The following is a 19,225-nucleotide window of genomic DNA, read 5'->3' on the forward strand; positions in this document are numbered from 1 at the left end:
ACACACCCCACTGTACTCCACTCTGTGAAGCTATCAGCAATTAAGCGTGAACCGTTTCGTGTAGATGGCAACAATTAGAATCGACCAGTGAAAGAAAACATGTTTTTCTACGAGGATATCTGTCTGCGAACCGAAGTTAATAGTAGATCGAATATCTACAACAGCTAAAATGTATGAGGAAACAGGGAAAATGTAATTCAAATGATACGGAGATAGCAATGGCACTACACAAGCACAACTCGCTTGTGCGAATGCTCTAAAGCCTGTGAAGTCAGATACACATTCCTGTAACGTAACCATCAGTAGTTGGGGAAATTTCGTTCTGCCAAACTCTCCATTGTTGCCATATTTATTCAAGATGGCGGATCCAAGATGGCGGCGATAGATATAGCAATGTCACAATGACGCCATTGTGGGAGATTCAAATTACAGCTGGAAAATAGGTCAATTTGGCTACCTCCACTAACCTAACGTCCTCCCCTCCCCTTCCCCACCATAGAAAATGGTAAAATGGTGGGAAGTTGAAATTTTGGCAAGAAAAAGGTCACTTGGGCTACCTCCACTAACCTAAGTCATCCGACCACCATCTCTTCCTTCGGATTGGTGGGAGGAGGGGTCAGTGCTGGATAGCATGGACATAAGTATTTTATATGCATTTTTTATTTAAACTATTTGAGTTTTCATAGGCAGTAGCTCCATCCTGTGTGTCCACCATGAAGTCCATAGTCCTATTAACCTAGTACACAGTACTGCCACCAGAGGGCGCTGTGGTCCCATTGTGGTCTGGGCAAAAATGGCAGGTGAAGGACTCTGTGTCGCCGGCCAGGTGGCCGAGCGGTTCTAGGCGCTACAGTTTGGAAACGCGCGACCGCTACGGTCCTAGGTTCGAATCCTGCCTTGGGCATGGATGTGTGTGATGACCTAAGGTTAATTAGGTTTAAGTAGTTCTAAGTTCTAGGGGACTGATAACCTCAGAAGTTAAGTCCCATAGTGCTCAGAGCCATTTGAACCATTTTGACACTGTGTCTAGCTGCTGGAGAAAGGAAGGAATGTACTCTTATTTATTTCTTCAGTGGCAATTTGGAACAATTTATTTAGGCCTGGCTGGCTCTGAGCACTATGGGACTCAACTGCTGTGGTCATAAGTCCCCTAGAACTTAGGACTACTTAAACCTAACTAACCTAAGGACATCACACACATCCATGCCCGAGGCAGGATTCGAACTTGCGACCACAGTGGTCGTGCGGTTCCAGACTGTAGCGCCTTTAACCGCTCGGCCACTATTTAGGCCTGGATGTCAAATAGTATATTTATTATGCTGATTCAAAACACTCTCCCTTGTGTGTCACAGTAAATAGCCTACAGATTTGCAATCTATTCCTAAATCATCGAAATAATCCAGTACACTGATGGGCAGATACGAAAACAACTCCTAAATTGCCAAAACAAGGCATATAAAACGCTCTGCATACACTCTCATAAACTGTAAACTGTCGAAATAATTCATTGCACAGCATACAGACCTGTTGACAAACCAGTGCAGTACACTAACCCCCAGACACGTTCGCTGCACATAAAATTGTCAAAAATAATGCATGTACAACACTCTGCAAACACGCTCACAACGCTTAAACAGCCAAAAATAATGCAGTTTACTCTCATTGCACGTAAAAAGGCTTTAGAACTATCGTTCAGACATTCGACCCTGACATATCAGCAAACTGTTCCATACAGAGTCCCCAATGTGCTCACACTGAGGTGGTGCGCTTACACTGATCCAGTCCGTTCCACATGCAAGATGCCTCTGGTTGCATGCACATGTTTACCCAGGAACCGTTGCTGGCACGATCACATGTAGCTGAGAGATGTTTCCCTATCAACTCACCCATGCAGGGGCAGTGTTATACTGATGTATCATGCCTATGTAAATAACAGCCAAGTGCCCTTCTGGATACCCTACAGAAATCTTTTGTAACGCATCCTAGAATAACAGAGGATCAATTCTTGCTAGTGATCCTAACGGGACAGCCTGTATCACATGCGAAACGCCTCAGGCCATGACAAGTTTACCTACCCACCGTGGCTGACATGGCTTTCATAGCTGCAGATCGAATGTTGAGCGAGATGTTTGCACAGCGACTCACCCTCGCAGGCGCAGCAACAAGGTTGTCAATGTAATACTGACGTCACAAGTATATGTAAATAAGAGCTAAGTCTCCCTCTCCGAAATCGTAAAGTGTCGCAGAAATAGTTAACGGTCGCATTTATTCTTGTGGGAGCTTTTGCGATGTCTCAGCTTGTCTGCATGGAAATTCTTGTCCTAACAGGACCTGTTTCCGAATGTAGCCCAGAATAACACCGAATGCATTCTTCTTGATGGTCCGATCGAGGCACCTTCTCCATCACGTGTTACACTTCCTGAAAATCGTGACGTCATGCTTTCAACAAACGCCTCCAAAAGGGTAAATGTTCTAACTGCTATGCAGAGGCTCCTATGCCCCAGCACAAAGGCTGTCTTGTGAATGAATGGAACATTCTGAGTGGCTCTTACTTAATTTATCCCCCAAATTATTGATGCTGCCAGTGTGGAAGCACTATCCGCCATTTCTTTCTGCAGATGAGACTTTCAGTGGCAAAAATATTTTGTACAGATCGCCATTTTGCACTGATAGTTAAACCTTGCAAACAGGTCTAAAAATACCGCAACACAGTTCCTCAGTTACACTGCTCTACCGCTAACGACAAAAGCTTGATTACTTCAGTGTGACACCGATCTCCACCAAGGCTATATGTCACCACTTACCACTTTGACTTAATAAACGCGCAAATCGTATCTTGTGCCCTACAAAATCACCACCTCTACATCTTGCATATAGCTATCGACCATCAGACAGTCGTACATATAATGAATGTAGATAGATGACTGTTCAGTACATCCATTTATTGTTAATTCTCGAACATATACACCACGAAGTATACCAGACCAGCACCTCAAGCATAGAGCATAACCTGTGATCTTTCCATACGTGGATGGGAGTGACAGGGCATTCTCGTATTCTTAGGATAGAGATTGAAAGAGCTCCTCTCACTGTCATTGACCAACCCACCCTGCAGCACCCTTACCGATTTAATCTGCAACTGACCAGCTACATTCCACCTCTCATGAATAAATGGAGCTTGTCGAGTCCGCACCCAACCAAGTGCACAAGATTTCTCCAGATCCGCTCGTGTCGAGGAGGTTAGTACCCCTTATAGGAGAATAGTAGTTGATTTGAAAGTGTTGTGATTCAATAGCAGCCAGTTAAGAACATTAAGAAATGGGTGGTTTTTATGCATGATGTAGCTCCAGACGGATGGAGTTTGAAGCATTTTACATAAATCAACTACGGTATTCTAAAGTATTGTTCTAGTGTCTGAGATGAGTACCAGAAGGATATTTGTAAGACGGAATATAAACACATGCACTTCTAAGGCTACATGGCTCTTAGCTCGCTTCAGTTTCTGACCTATTAGTCATGTGAAATGCAACGCTGTTACTATTCTAATGTAAGAAATATATTTGCAGCGCATGACATACGTCCTTCTTGCACGTTTTTCTACGATAAACCATGGTAACAAACTGTAAAATGAAAAGGCTTAAATCATAGATTCTGTGTGATACATGCACAGTATACACTATGTGGTCAAAAGTATCCGGCCACACCCAAAATATACGTTTTTCGTATTAGGTGCATTGTGCTGCCACATACTGCCAGGTACTCCATATCACCGATCTCAGTAGTCATTAGACATCGTGAGAGAGCAGAATGTGGCGCTCTGCGGAACTCACGGACTTCGAAGGTAGTCAGGTGATTGGGTGTCACGTCCGTACGCGACTTTTCCACACTTCTAAACATCCCTAGGTCCACTGTTTCCGATGTGACAGTGAAGTGGAAACGTGGAGGGACACGTACAACACAAAAGCATACAGGCCGACCTCATCTGTTGACCGACAGAGACAGCCGACGAAGATCGTCGTAATGTGCAATAGGCAGACATCTATCCAGACCATCACACAGCAGTTCCAAACTGCACCAGGATCCACTGCAAGTACTATGACAGGCGGGAGGTGAGAAAACTTCGATTTCATGGTCGAGCAGCTGCTCACAAGCCACACATCACGCCGGTAAATGCCAAATGACTCTTCGCTTAGTGGAAGAAGTGTAAACATTGGACGATTGGACAGTGGAGAAACGTTGTGTGGAGTAACGAATTACGGTACACAATGTGGCGATCCGATGGCAGGGTGTGTGTATGGAAAATACCCGGTGAACGTCATCTGCCAGCGTGTGTAGTGCCAACAGTAAAATTGCGAGGCGGTGGTGTTATGATGCGGTCGTGTGTTTCAGAGAGGGGACTTACACCCCGTGTTGCTTTGCGAGGCACTATCACAGCACAGGCCTACATTAATGTTTTAAGCACCTTCTTCCTTCCCACTGTCGAAGAGCAATTTGGAGATGGCGACTGCATCTTTCAACATGATCGAGAATCTGTGCATAATGCACGGCCTATGGCGGAGTGGTTACACGACAATAACATCCCTGTAATTGACTGGCCTACACAGAGTCCTGACCTGAATCCTATAGAACACCACTGAAATGTTTTGGAACGCCGACTATGTGCTCGGTCTCACCGACAGACATCGGTACCTCTCCTCAGTGTAGCACTCCGTGAAGAGTACGCTCCCATTCCTCATGAAACCTTCCAGCATCTGACTGAATGTATGCCTGCGAGAGTGGAGCTGGCATCAAGGCTAACGATGGGCCAACACCATATTGAATTCCACCATTACCGATCTAGGGCGCCACGAACTTGTAAGTCATTTCAGCCAGGTGTCCGGATACTTTTGATCACATAGTGTAGCTTTCCCGAGAAGTATAGCGTTCACGGTTCTCATCGGGTCACAGTTCAGAAATTGTACTATGCCCGTATCAGTCCTATATAAAATGATCGTTAGTAACAGAGAATACCTCTTAGAAGATAAACGCATAGTAGCAGCGTTTGACATGTGAAATTACCCTTGGAGATGATGTCCTTTGGATGTCAAAACAAAGGGATCGGTACTTGCGAGCGGTCAGCTGTATCAATCCCGCGCCAATCAATGGGGTCCTAAATACGCTTGTAAGCAGGGTATATGCATTTGCTGGTAAGGAGCACTCACGAGAAGAACTTGAAAATCTCAGATAAGTTTGTTTCCTTTCGTTTTTATGAAAGAAAATAAAGGCTATCCGTAATAGCAGGTCAACAATGCTTTGCACTTCAAGCCGACAATGCCAGTGACCTCGAAAGTTCTCGTAAGGAATCTTCCAAAACACTTCTATCGTCTCTAAAGATTGAGTCTCACAGTTCCAGGGATAATACTGATCGTTTGCTCTTTAAGGTGTGAGTTGATATTACAGGGGTGGGGGTGGGGGGGGGGGGGGAAGGAGGACGAGAGGGGCAGGCGGATATTACATTCTCTGGGTTTTTCTGTCTATGCGGATTTTCACATATCGCACGTGTTTCGCGTACAGTTAAACTGCCATGGTATTATTTTTCTTCCAACGCCAAGGACAAGATGACATCGATCGTTGGCACTTTAAGGGATGACTTGATACAACAGGGGGCATGCGGATATTACATTATTTGGGTTTCTGTGTCTATGTCTATTGTCACTCACTCAGTATTATTTTTGTTCTATTGCCTAGTATAAGGTAACACCGATTGTTGGCTTTTCAAAGGATGCCCTGACACGACGAGGTGAACGCCGGTTTCTGTGTCAAGGTGGATTGCCAGAGATCGCTCTTTTATGCATATAGTTAAACTCACACGGTACAACCTCATAAATCTGCAGCGGGCGAACAGTAGATTGCGAGAACGTCGTGACTTTAGTGATTCGGTGTTCAGGAAAGGCAACGAAATACCTGTAAGTGCTTGATCAAATGCTCGTGACATTTCAGCCGCTAGATGCCGCTGGAAATCCGAGAACAATTTATTCACTCATATTATTTCTGCCGTTTGTTGCCCCAGTTACCATTGTTTCGGGGAATACACGTTGACGACAGTAAACAAGTCTGTAAATCATGAAACGTACTACACAAGCCATATTTCTGTGCATACATTTTTGCTCTAGAAAAGCGGGCAGGTAGAGAGAGAGAGAGAGAAAGTGGGACTTGTGGAAGGAGCAGAGCAGGGCAGAGCAGAGCGTGTGGGCTCACCTCGTAGCCGAGCTGCGAGCCGAGCGCGGGCCGGTGGACGAGCGTGACGAGGAAGAGCGGCCCCCAGAAGACGACGTAGGCGGCCGTGATGACGAGGAACATCTTGACGCGCTGCACGCCCTCGCGCTCCACGCGCTGCAGGTAGTTGCGCATGCGCCGGCTCTCGGCCAGCGCGCCGCCCCCGAGCTTCTCGCCGGCCGCCGCCCCCGGAGGCAGGCCGCGGGACATGGCACCCGCCCCCACCGCCCCCGGCAGGCCCGTCGCCGCCGCGGTGGCTCCGCCGCCACTGCCCCCGGTCACGCTCACCAGCGTCGTCACCAGGCCCGCCACCCTCACAGCCTGCACACCGATCGTAGGAATAAAGAGTGTCTCGAGAATGCCGAATAATCGCAGTAGATGTACCGCGAATTGTCAGTTTTAACTGTGCTCTTGTTCTTGTTATACAAGGTGGTTTCTAAGGCTCTGAGCACTATGGGACTTAACATCTGTGGTCATCAGCCCCTAGAACTTAGAACTACTTGAACCTAACTAACCTAAGGACACCACTCACATCCATGCCCGAGGTAGGATTCGAACCTGCGACCGTAGCGGGCACGCGGTTCGAGACTGAAGTGCCTACAACCGCACGGCCACACCTGCCGGCCTACTGACTGAATCATCTGAGATGTTTTACATTCGTTGGGTCCGCAGCATAGTATGCGTCATTGTAAGACATACAGAACATGAAAGCTCCAATACTACGTGCAATAATGTAAAATATTTGATATTTTACACGACAGTGCTGTTTCGGCTTAACTCTCATCGTCAAGTGACGTCTGCATACGGCATCGCAGTACAACACTGTCTACATATTCTACTGTGAAAATATCTCTCAAAAACGTATTCTTTACGTTTTGTAACTACCAAAATATTACGCTTACCACGATTTCACAGAATAAATTACTAATATGCTCGTCACTTCCAAATAGACATTGCTTGATTAACGCAATTAAACAGACACAGACCTTCGTGTAAAACATTAAATATATCTTATTTCACCTACTTTTGGAGTTTTAATTTTCATTACACCTAACTCCATTTTCACCTAGATAGACGTCGAGACAATTTACTCTAAATTTTAAGATGAAGTAATAAATTAATCAGCCAAAACTTTATGACCAATACCCACCGTGACATTGGATGATGATGATGATGATGATGATGATGATTGGATGGTGGGCCGCTCAACTGCGTAGTTATCAGCACCCGTACAAACTCCCAAACTTTGCTTAGTCCAATCTCGCCACTTGCACGAATTATGATGAAATAATGAGGATAACACAAACACTAAGTCATCTCGAGGCAGGTGAAAAAAATCACTCACGCTGGCAGGAATCGAACCCGCGCCCCGTGCACGGGAAGCGAGAACGCAACTGCGAGACCACGAGCTTCGGACACATAATATCGTATGTAACCTGCTGGCGAGTGCCGCAGTAACGAAATAGCAGATACAGACGGGGGATCACACGAGCGAAGATATTGGCTACAAATTGGGTAATCCATTGAGATTAATGACTTCGACAGACGACAGATTATTATTATGCAGACGCTGTGAACGAGTATCTCTAAAACGGCGAAGCTGGTGGAATGTTCACGTGCTACTGTTGTGAGCATCTTCGGACAGACGTAGAAAGACAGTGAAACTACCATTAGGCGCTAAATGATTGGACGTCCGCGAATCTTTATAGAACGTGGGGTTCTGGAGCTTGTCTGCTCTGTAAAGTAGAATACATGAAGATTTGTGGTACATCTGCCAAAAGTGCATAGCGCTAGTACACGTGCAAGTGTTTCGGAGCAGACCATCGTATATTGTTGAATATGCAGCCCCACAGTAGACCACCCCTACGAGTTCACATGATGACCCAAGGACATTCTCAGCTATGATTGCAGTGGGTAGGGAACCATACGGATTCGACCGTCAATCAATGGAACGTGTCGGCTCTTCGGGTGAAAGCTACTTTTGCTACACTAGGTCGATGGTCGCCTCCACAAACGCCGTCACCGAGGTGGACGGCAGCTAGAAGGGTGCAGCGCGCCACGGACGCAAGTTGATGAGAGCAGTATTCAGTTAAGGGAGACGTTCTTCTGCGCTTGTATGGGACCTGTGGTAGTACTCGGACACGCTGACACCTGCGAACCACCTACATCCCGTCATGCTTGATGTCTTCACCGACGGCGATGTCATCTTTGAGCAGTATAATTGCCCCTGTCTCGGAACCATAGCTACAACGATTTGAGGAGCACTATAGTGAATTCCCGTTGATATCCCGACGGCCAAATTTGCCTGATGTAATTCCTATGGAACCCGTCAGAGTAGCTATCGAGGGCCATCACTGCGTGCGAAAATCAATGGCCAGTTACTTACGCGAAGTGCATGACCTGTCCGTAGAATTCCACATACCTCCGCAAACCTACCAACAATTTGTCGAATACCTAATAAGCAGAATCAGTAATGTATTTCGTTCCAAAGACGGACAAACAAGGTATTAAGCTGGTTATCATAATATTTTGGCCCATCAGTGTATATTTTGAATGTGAAAGCAATTTTTATCTTATGCGACAGTTCTTGTACGGAACTAAATCATCAGACTGATGGGGTGCTCCAGCTTGACCCAGCTAAGCTAGTCTATTTACAAAAGCGAAATAGTGGATAAACAATTAATTGAAAATTGGAACGGATTCCATTAGGCTACATGTGAATGGACAGAAATTCCAGCTGAAATGCAAACGGTGTGTCATTCAAGGGTGATTCACGATTTAACTATAGTACCAGGTTTTCTGTTGTTTCAGCAAGAATCTTGAAACAAAGGTACACGTCAAAACTGAAACGGCTTTTTAAAACAGGGAAATAGTGTATGAATGTTTATAAATACTAACTTCGCGTCATGAGTTTAATGAGACGATACGTACTTACATTGCAAAATTACATCACTAGCAGTAACAAGAAGGAAATTACACAAGAATGTGGTCATAAACATTCCCTGAAAATTCAAACAGTGCTGAGACCATGGTGGAATAATTTCTTTAAAATTCAATTTATGTCATTAAGCGTTCGAAACTCCCATTGTCTACTGCTATACACGTTTGCAGTCAGTGGTTTAAGGACTTCGGCACAGATTGATGAGATTCATCCGTTATCGTTGCACATGTAATTTGCTCTCTACAAATGGACCGTCATTGACTGTAGATAGAATACAATACATTCAATTCGGTGAAGCAGAAGGCCTGACCACATCGTTTTAAATAATGCTCGAGAGTAAATCAATAAGTGAAAGTGCATATTCTATATCCCTAGAAGTTTATAATGGTAATAAACCGAAACGGAATTCACATGTATCACATCTTCGTTAACATCAAGGAACTGCAATATTTGCGTTACGTATAATGTTTGCGTTTGTAGATGAACTATCATACATTTGACTTAATCTTCCTATTCTCGTTTAGTAATATCTTATGACATTATATTTCAGAGTAATTCACTTTTGTGTAAAGTTAGTGTCCTCTGTTTGCTTTAGACCTGCACTACAGAGGTCTTTAAAACAACGGTAGAACTCATGTAACGCTAGAAGGAAAAATGAGTAACATTATCCATCAGTTAGTATGGCATAGACCGTTGCCAGGTACTCAAAAACAAAAATATTTGAACACCTACACAGTAATTTAAAGAAACAAGTGGATAATAAAATTAATTTTAAAGACAAACTGGCATCATATCTGCTTGACAACTCAGCAGGAGAATTTCTAAATGTGCAGTAGAATTGTGTGTGTGTGTGTTTATGAGACATTCAACATAGTGAATCACTACAGGAAAAGAAACCTTAATAAGTTATGTAAATGGTTGGCTTGTTGCCACATTTCCTGTTGAAGAGATATAATGTAATTGTAAAACTTAATCGCTCCACGTATTAGAGAGAGGTCGCAGCTACGATGCACGTAACACGTCGATAATTACGTAAGTAAGTAACTACGAATACACACGCCTCCCATGTATTCTGGTGGGGATGGCCTTCAGCCAATGAGAGTTCGACAGTAGCGGGACACTGCTGGAGTCAAGTGGAAGTGGAGACTTTTTGAGTGACGGGCTCAAGGGAGCGATTCGACACTTTATTTCGAGTGTCAGAGGTAGGCAGACCTGCCTACGATAGAGTCCCGATGGTCTGACACGAAAGATATCATGGGCACTATGATGGTGTCAATATTTATGTTCCATTAGCATGTTCATCATCTGTCGACATCGATTTCGGAGCAGGAACGGCCCCTGTAATGGGCGTAGGTCTTTCCTTGGTGGTGTCATACAGTCACCTGCAGACTGTCGCTAGGACCCGTCAGTGACAGCAATAGGCCACATCATTCTTGAGCCCGGCCACATACGTTACAGCAAGGGACGCATGCGACGGGTGAGCTATCTCGTCCTCAGTTGGCAGTTTAGATGTCCTCCTCTGCAGAAATTCGGATCGGGTGTGGCCTTCTTTGCCACTTCCTGAGCTGGAATATTGCTTCTGCCGTCCGTCGTAAATGATGACAGCTCTGCATCCTCCAATGAGAAAACAGAATGGGATGTGCTTATTTAAAGTAATGCGAACCTGACGAACGCCATTAAGGACGGGGTATGTGCTGATCTGAGCCCATTTCTCTGCAAAATATCCCTGTTATTTCCTGCAAGGGCGAGGGCAGACATCACGTCGTCCATGGCAGCTCGAAAGGGATTTTGAATATCTGGATCGTCCACAATCTCAGCTCAGCATAGTCGCCCTGAACGGCACCCACGTTCCGACCTGAGTGGCATGAGCTCGTTTGTTTGTCTCTAGAAGGCATAATGTCGGAGATCGCGTCGTAGAGAACCTTCTCATACTCCACACCGCTGAGTATGGAGAGATGTATACCAACTACTTCTACGCTCTTTACTTCCTCTCTAAGTTAACGTTCTAATTCTAGAGTGTTTGGTCGAGGAAATTCATTCCTGAAACTGAACGTCAGCGTCAGTTAGAGATTCTAATCGATGAAAGCACTAGCGCGCAGGAAACGGCCGAACCCAGTAAACACCGAGCCCACGCTCTGCGGCAGGACGTAAACAGAGGAGGGCGATCAGTGTTAGTTTGTGAATATCGTGTAGGGCTTTGTTTAGGTATCTCCCGATTCTGTGGCGACCCTGTACGTATATCCCATCATGGGATATGTTGATGGCAATATTGACTCTTTCAGAAGAAACTGCAACATCCAATCAGTGAACATTAGACGGAAATACGATATACACTTGGATAAACTATCCTTAAACACTGATACACGAAAAAATTGCACTATTTAATAGGACTAGTTCTAAACAGGATCCCATCAGAATTAAAGTACCGCCATGATAAACCCCAAAAATTCAAATCGAAGTCGAACTACGTTTCTACTCTGTTGAAGAGTTTCTCGCACACGTTGAGAACTTTTCTCAGCAATATAAAATGGTTCTGAGCACTATGGGACTCTACATCTTAGGTCATAAGTCTCCTGGAACTATAAGGTCATCACACACACCCATGCCCGAGGCAGGATTCGAACTTGCGACCGTAGCAGTCCCGCGGTTCCGGACTGCAGCGCCAGAACCGCTAGACCATCGCGGCCGGCTTCTCAGCAATATTTTGAATTCTAATACTATTATTTTCATTGTCATATTAATTATTGAATTCTGTGTTTATATATTTTCTAATCAGAATTCTATAAACTGTATACTGATTTACATGCGAGCACCTTTAGGTTAGGTTTTACCGTGACTGTTATTGACATTAATGAATCAGCAAGTTTACTGCTACCAGTCACTGTTTATTTATCTCCACGACGCGTTTCACAGGTTGAAACCTACATCATCAGGTGGATTTACATTTGTTAGTGTTACATTTGTGTGAGAGTTGCGTTGAAACTGTATCTACATCAACTACTGGCACAGATTGTACATCCATCAGCTTATTTTAAAGCATTAAGGAATGTATTACCCCAACCTTTAGGCAATTATTACATGTAACATATAATCTTAAGACCCCTTGCCATGTAAAGTTTGTTCTCATACAATCACTCTTTCCACCGTCTCTCTCCCCCTCACTTTCTCTTTCTCCTCCTCTCCCTTTGCATATCTATATATTAATCCGAATGAAAATTGTTATTTATGTATAATTTTACCACTGTAGCCAATATGATTATTGTACTTAAAGTTTGTAACATTTCAGCTGAGTGTATAAACAAGTATGAAGTTTAAGCTATTTTAACATTTCACCTGATTGTTTAAACGAGTATGAAGTTTAAGCTATTTTAACTAGTCACAATCGGATTTATGTACCACCTGAAGTATTTATTCCTGAGCCGTGCGCGGCTCGCGGTCATGCCGTTTATTGCTCGTCATCACATTCGTGCTTAAACTTTTTTTTTTTTTTAAGTAGGGGATTTGCCTATTGGAAATCATTATTATTCAGGCCTTAAGCCTTGAAATGTTCTATGTTCAGTAAATAGCCTTCAGCCAAATCTTAGGTGAAATATTTTAAGATGAGGCCATCAGCCGTCTTAAATTAAAATTTGAAAAGTCACTAGTTTATAACTTTTTAAAATGTTCTTCTCTATCATAAATTCTTGTTATCTTGGCCTTAAACCCACAGCTATCTAGAGTGTGTGGCCTTCAGCCGAGTCTTTATGTAAAATTTTGTAACTAAGGCCTTCAGCCGTGTGTATTACTCAAGGCAATTTTAATAACTTGCGTTCAGGCCTTCAGACTTATTGTTTTTGAATGTCTTTAAGGGCTTGTGTGATTAAATGTTCTAGGAAAATAAAGTTTGTATGTTTTGTGCAACTGACATTAACTGATTTTGGCCCATTTACACAACTATAACCTGATCCGCTCTGTCCTGCGAAACCAGATTCCAATTCCAACGCATATATTCTACACCTCAAAACAAACACCTCCAAATCCTTAAAAATTATTCTGTAATAATGTTTTTACTGTTGTTACGATGTATATTCCTTGTACTTTCCGATAATGTTTCTCTTCTGCTGTACGATCCTTGCACCCAATAGTTTCCAGAAGTCATATATGTTTACAAAGTATGACAGTATACATGTGTTGTGTTACGACAGCGAAAGGAACCTGTGACCACTGGAGGTACTCTATTTTACTTATTTTTATGTTCGCCGTTAGACATACGTTTATTTTTGTTGTTAAAAGAAACCCAAAACCATGTTCTGAAATAGTGTTTTGTTTTCTCCACTAGACAGTGCCACAAGTTCCTCCAATAACTCGTAGCACAACTCACACACAAATGCCATATTCCTCCCACAGAGTCCATGAAGACCCCCTAGGTACCGACCTGCCGCCTTGTAATCCTCAGCCCGCAGGCGTACACCGCTCTTCCAGGCCGAATGTCAGTTTACGAGACCAGAGCCGCTACTTCTCAATCAAGTTGCTCCTCAGTTTGCCAACAGCGCTCGGCAGATCGTATGGTCACCTATTATAACACCCCAACGACCCCCTTAAAGTGAGTTAAGACAGAATATCATAATATGAAGTAGGGAAGAGCTATCTTGGCAAATACATCTTTGTCGATAAGCTAAAACCAAGAAGTTATGATAACAACAACATTATACATCACTGAGAGTTTTTGTTATGAAAAGAGGAGGAAGAAACCTCAGATTTAATTAATGGACAAATATCCAAGTGATAATAGCAATTAATATCTTGAAAGCTAAGTCCAAGATGATGTTAGTCAGAGATAACTTTTATGTGGAAGAGAGTTGTAAGCGCAACGAAGAAAGTCAATGCGCCTACAATACTCTTTCACGGAAGAACTCGATTACTGGCTCTCGTCCTGTGCGAGAACAATTCTTGTCTTAGTTATTCAGAGTACGGCACACGACGAGATTGTTTTGTGTTCAGAAGTGTTTCTTGTGTAACATGATTCACGAACTTCAGAAACTTTCTGAGCTGAGACAGGAGCTGATAGACGCGTTTAACCGTGCATAACGGGTTAATTGAACTTTATTGACGAAATTAGTGAACATTGGACTTGACTTTCAAGTAGTTGGAACTAAAAGAAGAGTGGATAGTATATCAAAGGACTACACTCAATTATGCTCGAGTAGGACACAATTACGCGACTTCACGAAGATAATACAATTACGCTGAAGAGTCAAGTTGTCGTAATTGTCAAGAAAATGAATTTTAATAAAACTGACTTTACCAACCAACTGCGTGTACGTGTGGTACGAAAGTTATTAAGTATTTAGTGGCCAAGGAACAACAAACTGTTCGTTCCAAGTGAAATATCAAGCGTGGACTACATTATTAAGTGATTTAATCAATGATAGTTAACCAACGACTGTTCAGCAGGGACAATTTAAACTGAATATCAAAATACCTACTTCATTAATTGAAAAGAGAACTTTTGAACTTTTTTTAACGTTACAGCGTAGGTTCACTCAGACGTGATCAAGGAGTATCTGTGGATCTCCCTTCATACAGGTTCACCAACTCAATAGCAACGATCCAACAACGTACGAGAAGACTGATAATTACAATGTTTCCTCGCAAATTGTGGTGTGTACGATGCGGATGAGATAAGATTTAACAACTACTGCATATCTGGGCAATGAATCATTCAATCTTAAATCAGAAGAAGCATCCATCGTACGAGTTCGCATTTCTGTCTCCCGTTCACCAACGGGGACCTACGTCATCGCGCATCTTGTCTCAAGTCCACTGCGAGAGCTGTGCCAGTAGCAGCTCTACGGAGTGGACAATATCAGCACGCGGTTGGAGTGCGGGGACGCCACACACCATCCAAGTGCTAGCCCAGCCCGACAGCGCTTAACTTCCGTGATCTGACGGGAACTGGTGTTACCACTGCGGCAAGGCCGTAGGATACAAATGTCATACTAACAAATGTAAATCCACCTGATGATGGAGGTTTAAACCTTTGAAACGCGTCGTGGAGATAAATAAACATTGACTGGTGAAAGTAAACTTGTTTCATTTAATAGTATACTGATTTGTTTCACGACCAAGGAGCTTTGGTCCTACAGAGCTGGATACATAAATATGTGGATGTCTTCCCAGTCATAGCCTTGTGTGTGAGTGTGTGGACCGACCTGCACGTTGGCCTTGGTGAGGTCGCGGTGCAGCTTGTGCAGGTGGAAGAGCGTGAGCAGGACGCAGACGACGTTGACGGCGATCCACAGCACGTTGAGCACGTAGTGGCGGAAGGGCCCGTGCACCAGAGGACAGCTGGGCGCGTTGTGGCTCACCTCGGCGCTGGCGGCCAGCGCGCCGCTCAGGAACGTGGGGCCCAGGTTGATCGTGATCGACGCGAACCAGATCATGAACGTGCCGAACAGCACGCACTGCGGCGAGTCCATCAGCAGCGGGCTCTGCTCCTCCGTCTCGTCATCCTGCGGGCAAGCGGCAGTTCAGCGCGGCGAAGACGTGCTGGCGGCTAATAGGACGGTTCTCACAGGCACCATTGTAAACGTTCGGAGAAGTACCCAATACAGACTGCACCACCGGTGCTCTACGCCGCAATGCCACACATTTGGCAAGTACATCAGTCTCAGTCACAACGTTTGGAATTCTAATGAAGACATGGTTAACCTGACAAGGTGACCATCAGACTACAGATGGATCGTTCGCGAACTAACGGGTCCAAAGGAACGGTTCACCTAGATGAACGAAACGAGCGAGGAACGAAGTCTAAGGAACGGTCTTTCATCACTACGGTCGCGGCTCTCTACTTATAGTTCCCAGGAACGGAAAACGGTCCGTCTCGTTCCCGAACGGCACGTCGGGCGGTCTCGTTCCAGCCTCGGTCCCGTTCCCGTCTGTCTCGGTCTCGGTCTCGCTCGGCCGGACTCGTCCTTCTTCGCGTGACCACTCGTCTCAGTTCCACTGTTAACTGTTCATAGTTAGTTCAGTATCGAGTTGTTCTTGTTCGTTTCTTTCGCTTCGCACGCCCTTTCTGTATCTGTTTCAAACCTTTTTTGAACTCCAACGTCTGGTTCTTTTCATATTCCATTGAGCGTCCACGGCCGTTAATTAAAATGCATTTTATAATTACGTAAATTACATAAAAATTACGTGGTATGTAATACAAACATCTTTTCAGGTAACAAAACGGCGTATCAGTTTACTTCACTATTTAGATAAACAGCAGAAGAAATACTTATAAAAGGGCAAGATTTTTCATTATTACACATGCAAAAGACGTCGGCACGGCACACACGAGTGGCCATTTTCCGTCTTTTTTTGATCCAAGGTAAAAAAGAATGTTCATTGTTATGAGAGGCAGACCGACTTACAACCGAATGGAGCCCGCGCTTCGTAATCGAGTGTATGGTGTCACATTTTGCAAAGAGAATGTGATAATTCCTATAATATTATTTCAGTGGTACAGGGTGGCGTACGAAAAATCGGCCCCGAGTACTAGACCGGTCATTGTCGCTTACCAATTGTCATCTATTGTTTCGAAGTTGTTTGCATTAGCTTATTTGTTATTTCTTCACTGCCTGATTATTACATGTTGATCTATTCTGCCCGTAGAGGTCAACAAATCGTGCGTAATTAGCGATTAGTCTGTACTCTGGGCTGGTTTTTCGTGCGCCACTTAATATTATTTCCCTGCGATCAGCCACATAACGCTACAGTTGGCTAAACGAGATGTTTTGCAGAATTACGAAAATTGCATGTATTTGGGAATTCTGTTATCAATAAAATCTCTGATATCCTGGAGGGAGGCAAATGCCCCCTCTTGGCGCCTTCTATCTTCAGTCACCTATGCCACTAATTTTCATTTTTTCATAAGAACCTTATACGAAGCACAATGAATGGCGAACGAGTAAAAATGAACGGTTCCCAAAAAAGTGCGATTACCAGTGAACTAGTTCCCTAGGATGAACGACTTTGCCCACAGAGCCGTTTATCACGGATTTTGATGAGTTTTCAAGTACGTTGTAGAGCTACATGTGCTGAGTATCTGACTAGTGGCTTTTCATGCGACAGCACTTAGGTTCGGAGAAAAGTTTTGTGCATACCTCATATATCTGTATCATTAAAAATGTTTCGACTGAGTGAGCCTAGCGCAGGTTCTTAGCTCCACAGGCACCATGCTGGTAGTACTGGTTTCAATTCTGGTCGTATTTTTTTCAGTTTCATCATAAAAAATGTCATAAAGTGGTATACGTTACGAAAACTTAACCAAAAATATTCATTTTCGCCACAGTAATTTCTAAACATTTTTCAGGCGACTGTCAACAGCATTAATATACTTGGAGAAATGCATGGCAAACACTGTGCTGTCTTACAATATATTTATTCACAACCGGTTTTGATCACTGGTCATCTTCACACTGGAAAAATACTGTAATAACTTTACATGTCATAAATGCTATTGCATTTTACTGCACGTATTACATGTGAAGTTGTCACAGTATTTTTCCACTGAGAAAATGATCAATGATCGAAATCGGTTGTGAATAAATATATTGTAAGGCAGCACAGTGTTTACGATGCATTTCTCCAAGCACAATAATTTCATTAATAGCTCAATTAAAGTTGAAATGTAAGATTCATTATTAAAATTCTAAATATTGCCACAGCTCCAAAGAATTCTCAAAGATGGATGAATTATTAGGAGCTACAGATCCATACGTAAGTCACCATGACTAACTTTGACGTCAATTAGGTTATTAATACCGCTCCAAAACGGCTGCCAGTGCGAATTGACGTACAATAAATACTTTGAGGAACGAGAAGATAAAACCAGTTTCTTAACAGAACAGTACACTATAACTGCGTCAGGAAAGATATTCCCTTACGTTTTCATATATGTGCTAGAACAATTCTGAAAATTTTATGGTATAGTTCAACAGGGAGTTGACGTCTTATCTTATGAATTGAAAAAACATATAATTCTGACATGAAACAAATCAGGGAAGTTCACGAAAGTGGTTAACATCACTGATCAGAGTCAAAAATGCTCCTGTCATAGTACAGAAAAAAGGCGAATATGTCCTGGGCGGTTTCAAAGTCATAACAACTTAACATTTTCGTGCTTTTGTATTTGTCTTGTAGTATACAGCATCGCTTCAAGTAAAGTAACATGACGTACGATATCATATCGTACAAAGTGAGACTCGCCATCATGTCATCCAACGTGGCATTTGTCATGTCACTGCAATATGACACAAAGTGTCACTTAAGTTTAGGATATATGCATTCCCAACCTGGGATAATTCCTATAGTAGATGAACCGCCCTCTCGGATCTTCCTATTGTAGAAGCATCTCACTCCAAAGATGCACATAATTTTCTGCCTATTTGTTCATATACACAGCACTATACGTATAACAGGACAAAAGGGAGAAATGGTCCATACGGGGAAAACCGTAACGCCCCACCACGCCCCCAATCTTACCAATAATCAAAAAACTGTTTCAGTGTCCCCCTGGGAACAAATCCACCATAAGCAATTTTATCCTCCCAGAAAAACTCTTTTAGCTATTACATATCTGCTCTTCAGGCGTATTGTTTATTATGGCTGTCGAACCTTCGGTATTTTGGGCACAGGATCACGGACTTAAGCCTATAATTGCAAGATGGGGGTGTACCAACACCTTACTGCTAAGAGAGCTCACACCACTGGGGAATTTAGGTTTAGTCATAAAAAATGGATTACCTCAAGATCTTTCGATTTAAAAGCGGCCACATAAGTCGAAAAGGTATTTCCCTTCTTTTACATCCCCAATTCTGCCCAGGACATATTTTCCTTTTCTTTGTGCTACGTTAGGAGCATTTATCATTCTGGTTCCGGCATTTATTCTACCATAATTTTAACGTTAAATCGCGATATCTTGGCAACCAATGTAGATTTTTGTTGACTCGGGCGACATTTGATAAAGTATAGGTTTCTTTATCGTCTTTCGAACATATTGCTTGA

At 43.4% G+C, this 19,225-nt stretch overlaps 1 protein-coding gene across 1 annotated transcript in view; it reads right to left on the minus strand.

Annotated features, from left to right (window-relative positions):
- The window catches only part of LOC124545684, a 150,899-nt gene that overhangs the window by 89,823 nt on the left and 41,851 nt on the right, over positions 1-19,225 (minus strand). Inside the window, exons 4-5 of the mRNA XM_047124631.1 lie at positions 15,388-15,687; positions 6,238-6,576 (exon numbers count right to left, since the gene is read on the minus strand). Of these exons, the coding sequence (XP_046980587.1) occupies positions 6,238-6,576; positions 15,388-15,687 (639 nt within the window). The remainder of the gene's footprint in view (positions 1-6,237; positions 6,577-15,387; positions 15,688-19,225) is intronic.

The sequence above is a fragment of the Schistocerca americana genome, chromosome 8, assembly GCF_021461395.2.
Source record: "Schistocerca americana isolate TAMUIC-IGC-003095 chromosome 8, iqSchAmer2.1, whole genome shotgun sequence".
In the NCBI taxonomy this organism is placed as follows: domain Eukaryota; kingdom Metazoa; phylum Arthropoda; class Insecta; order Orthoptera; family Acrididae; genus Schistocerca; species Schistocerca americana.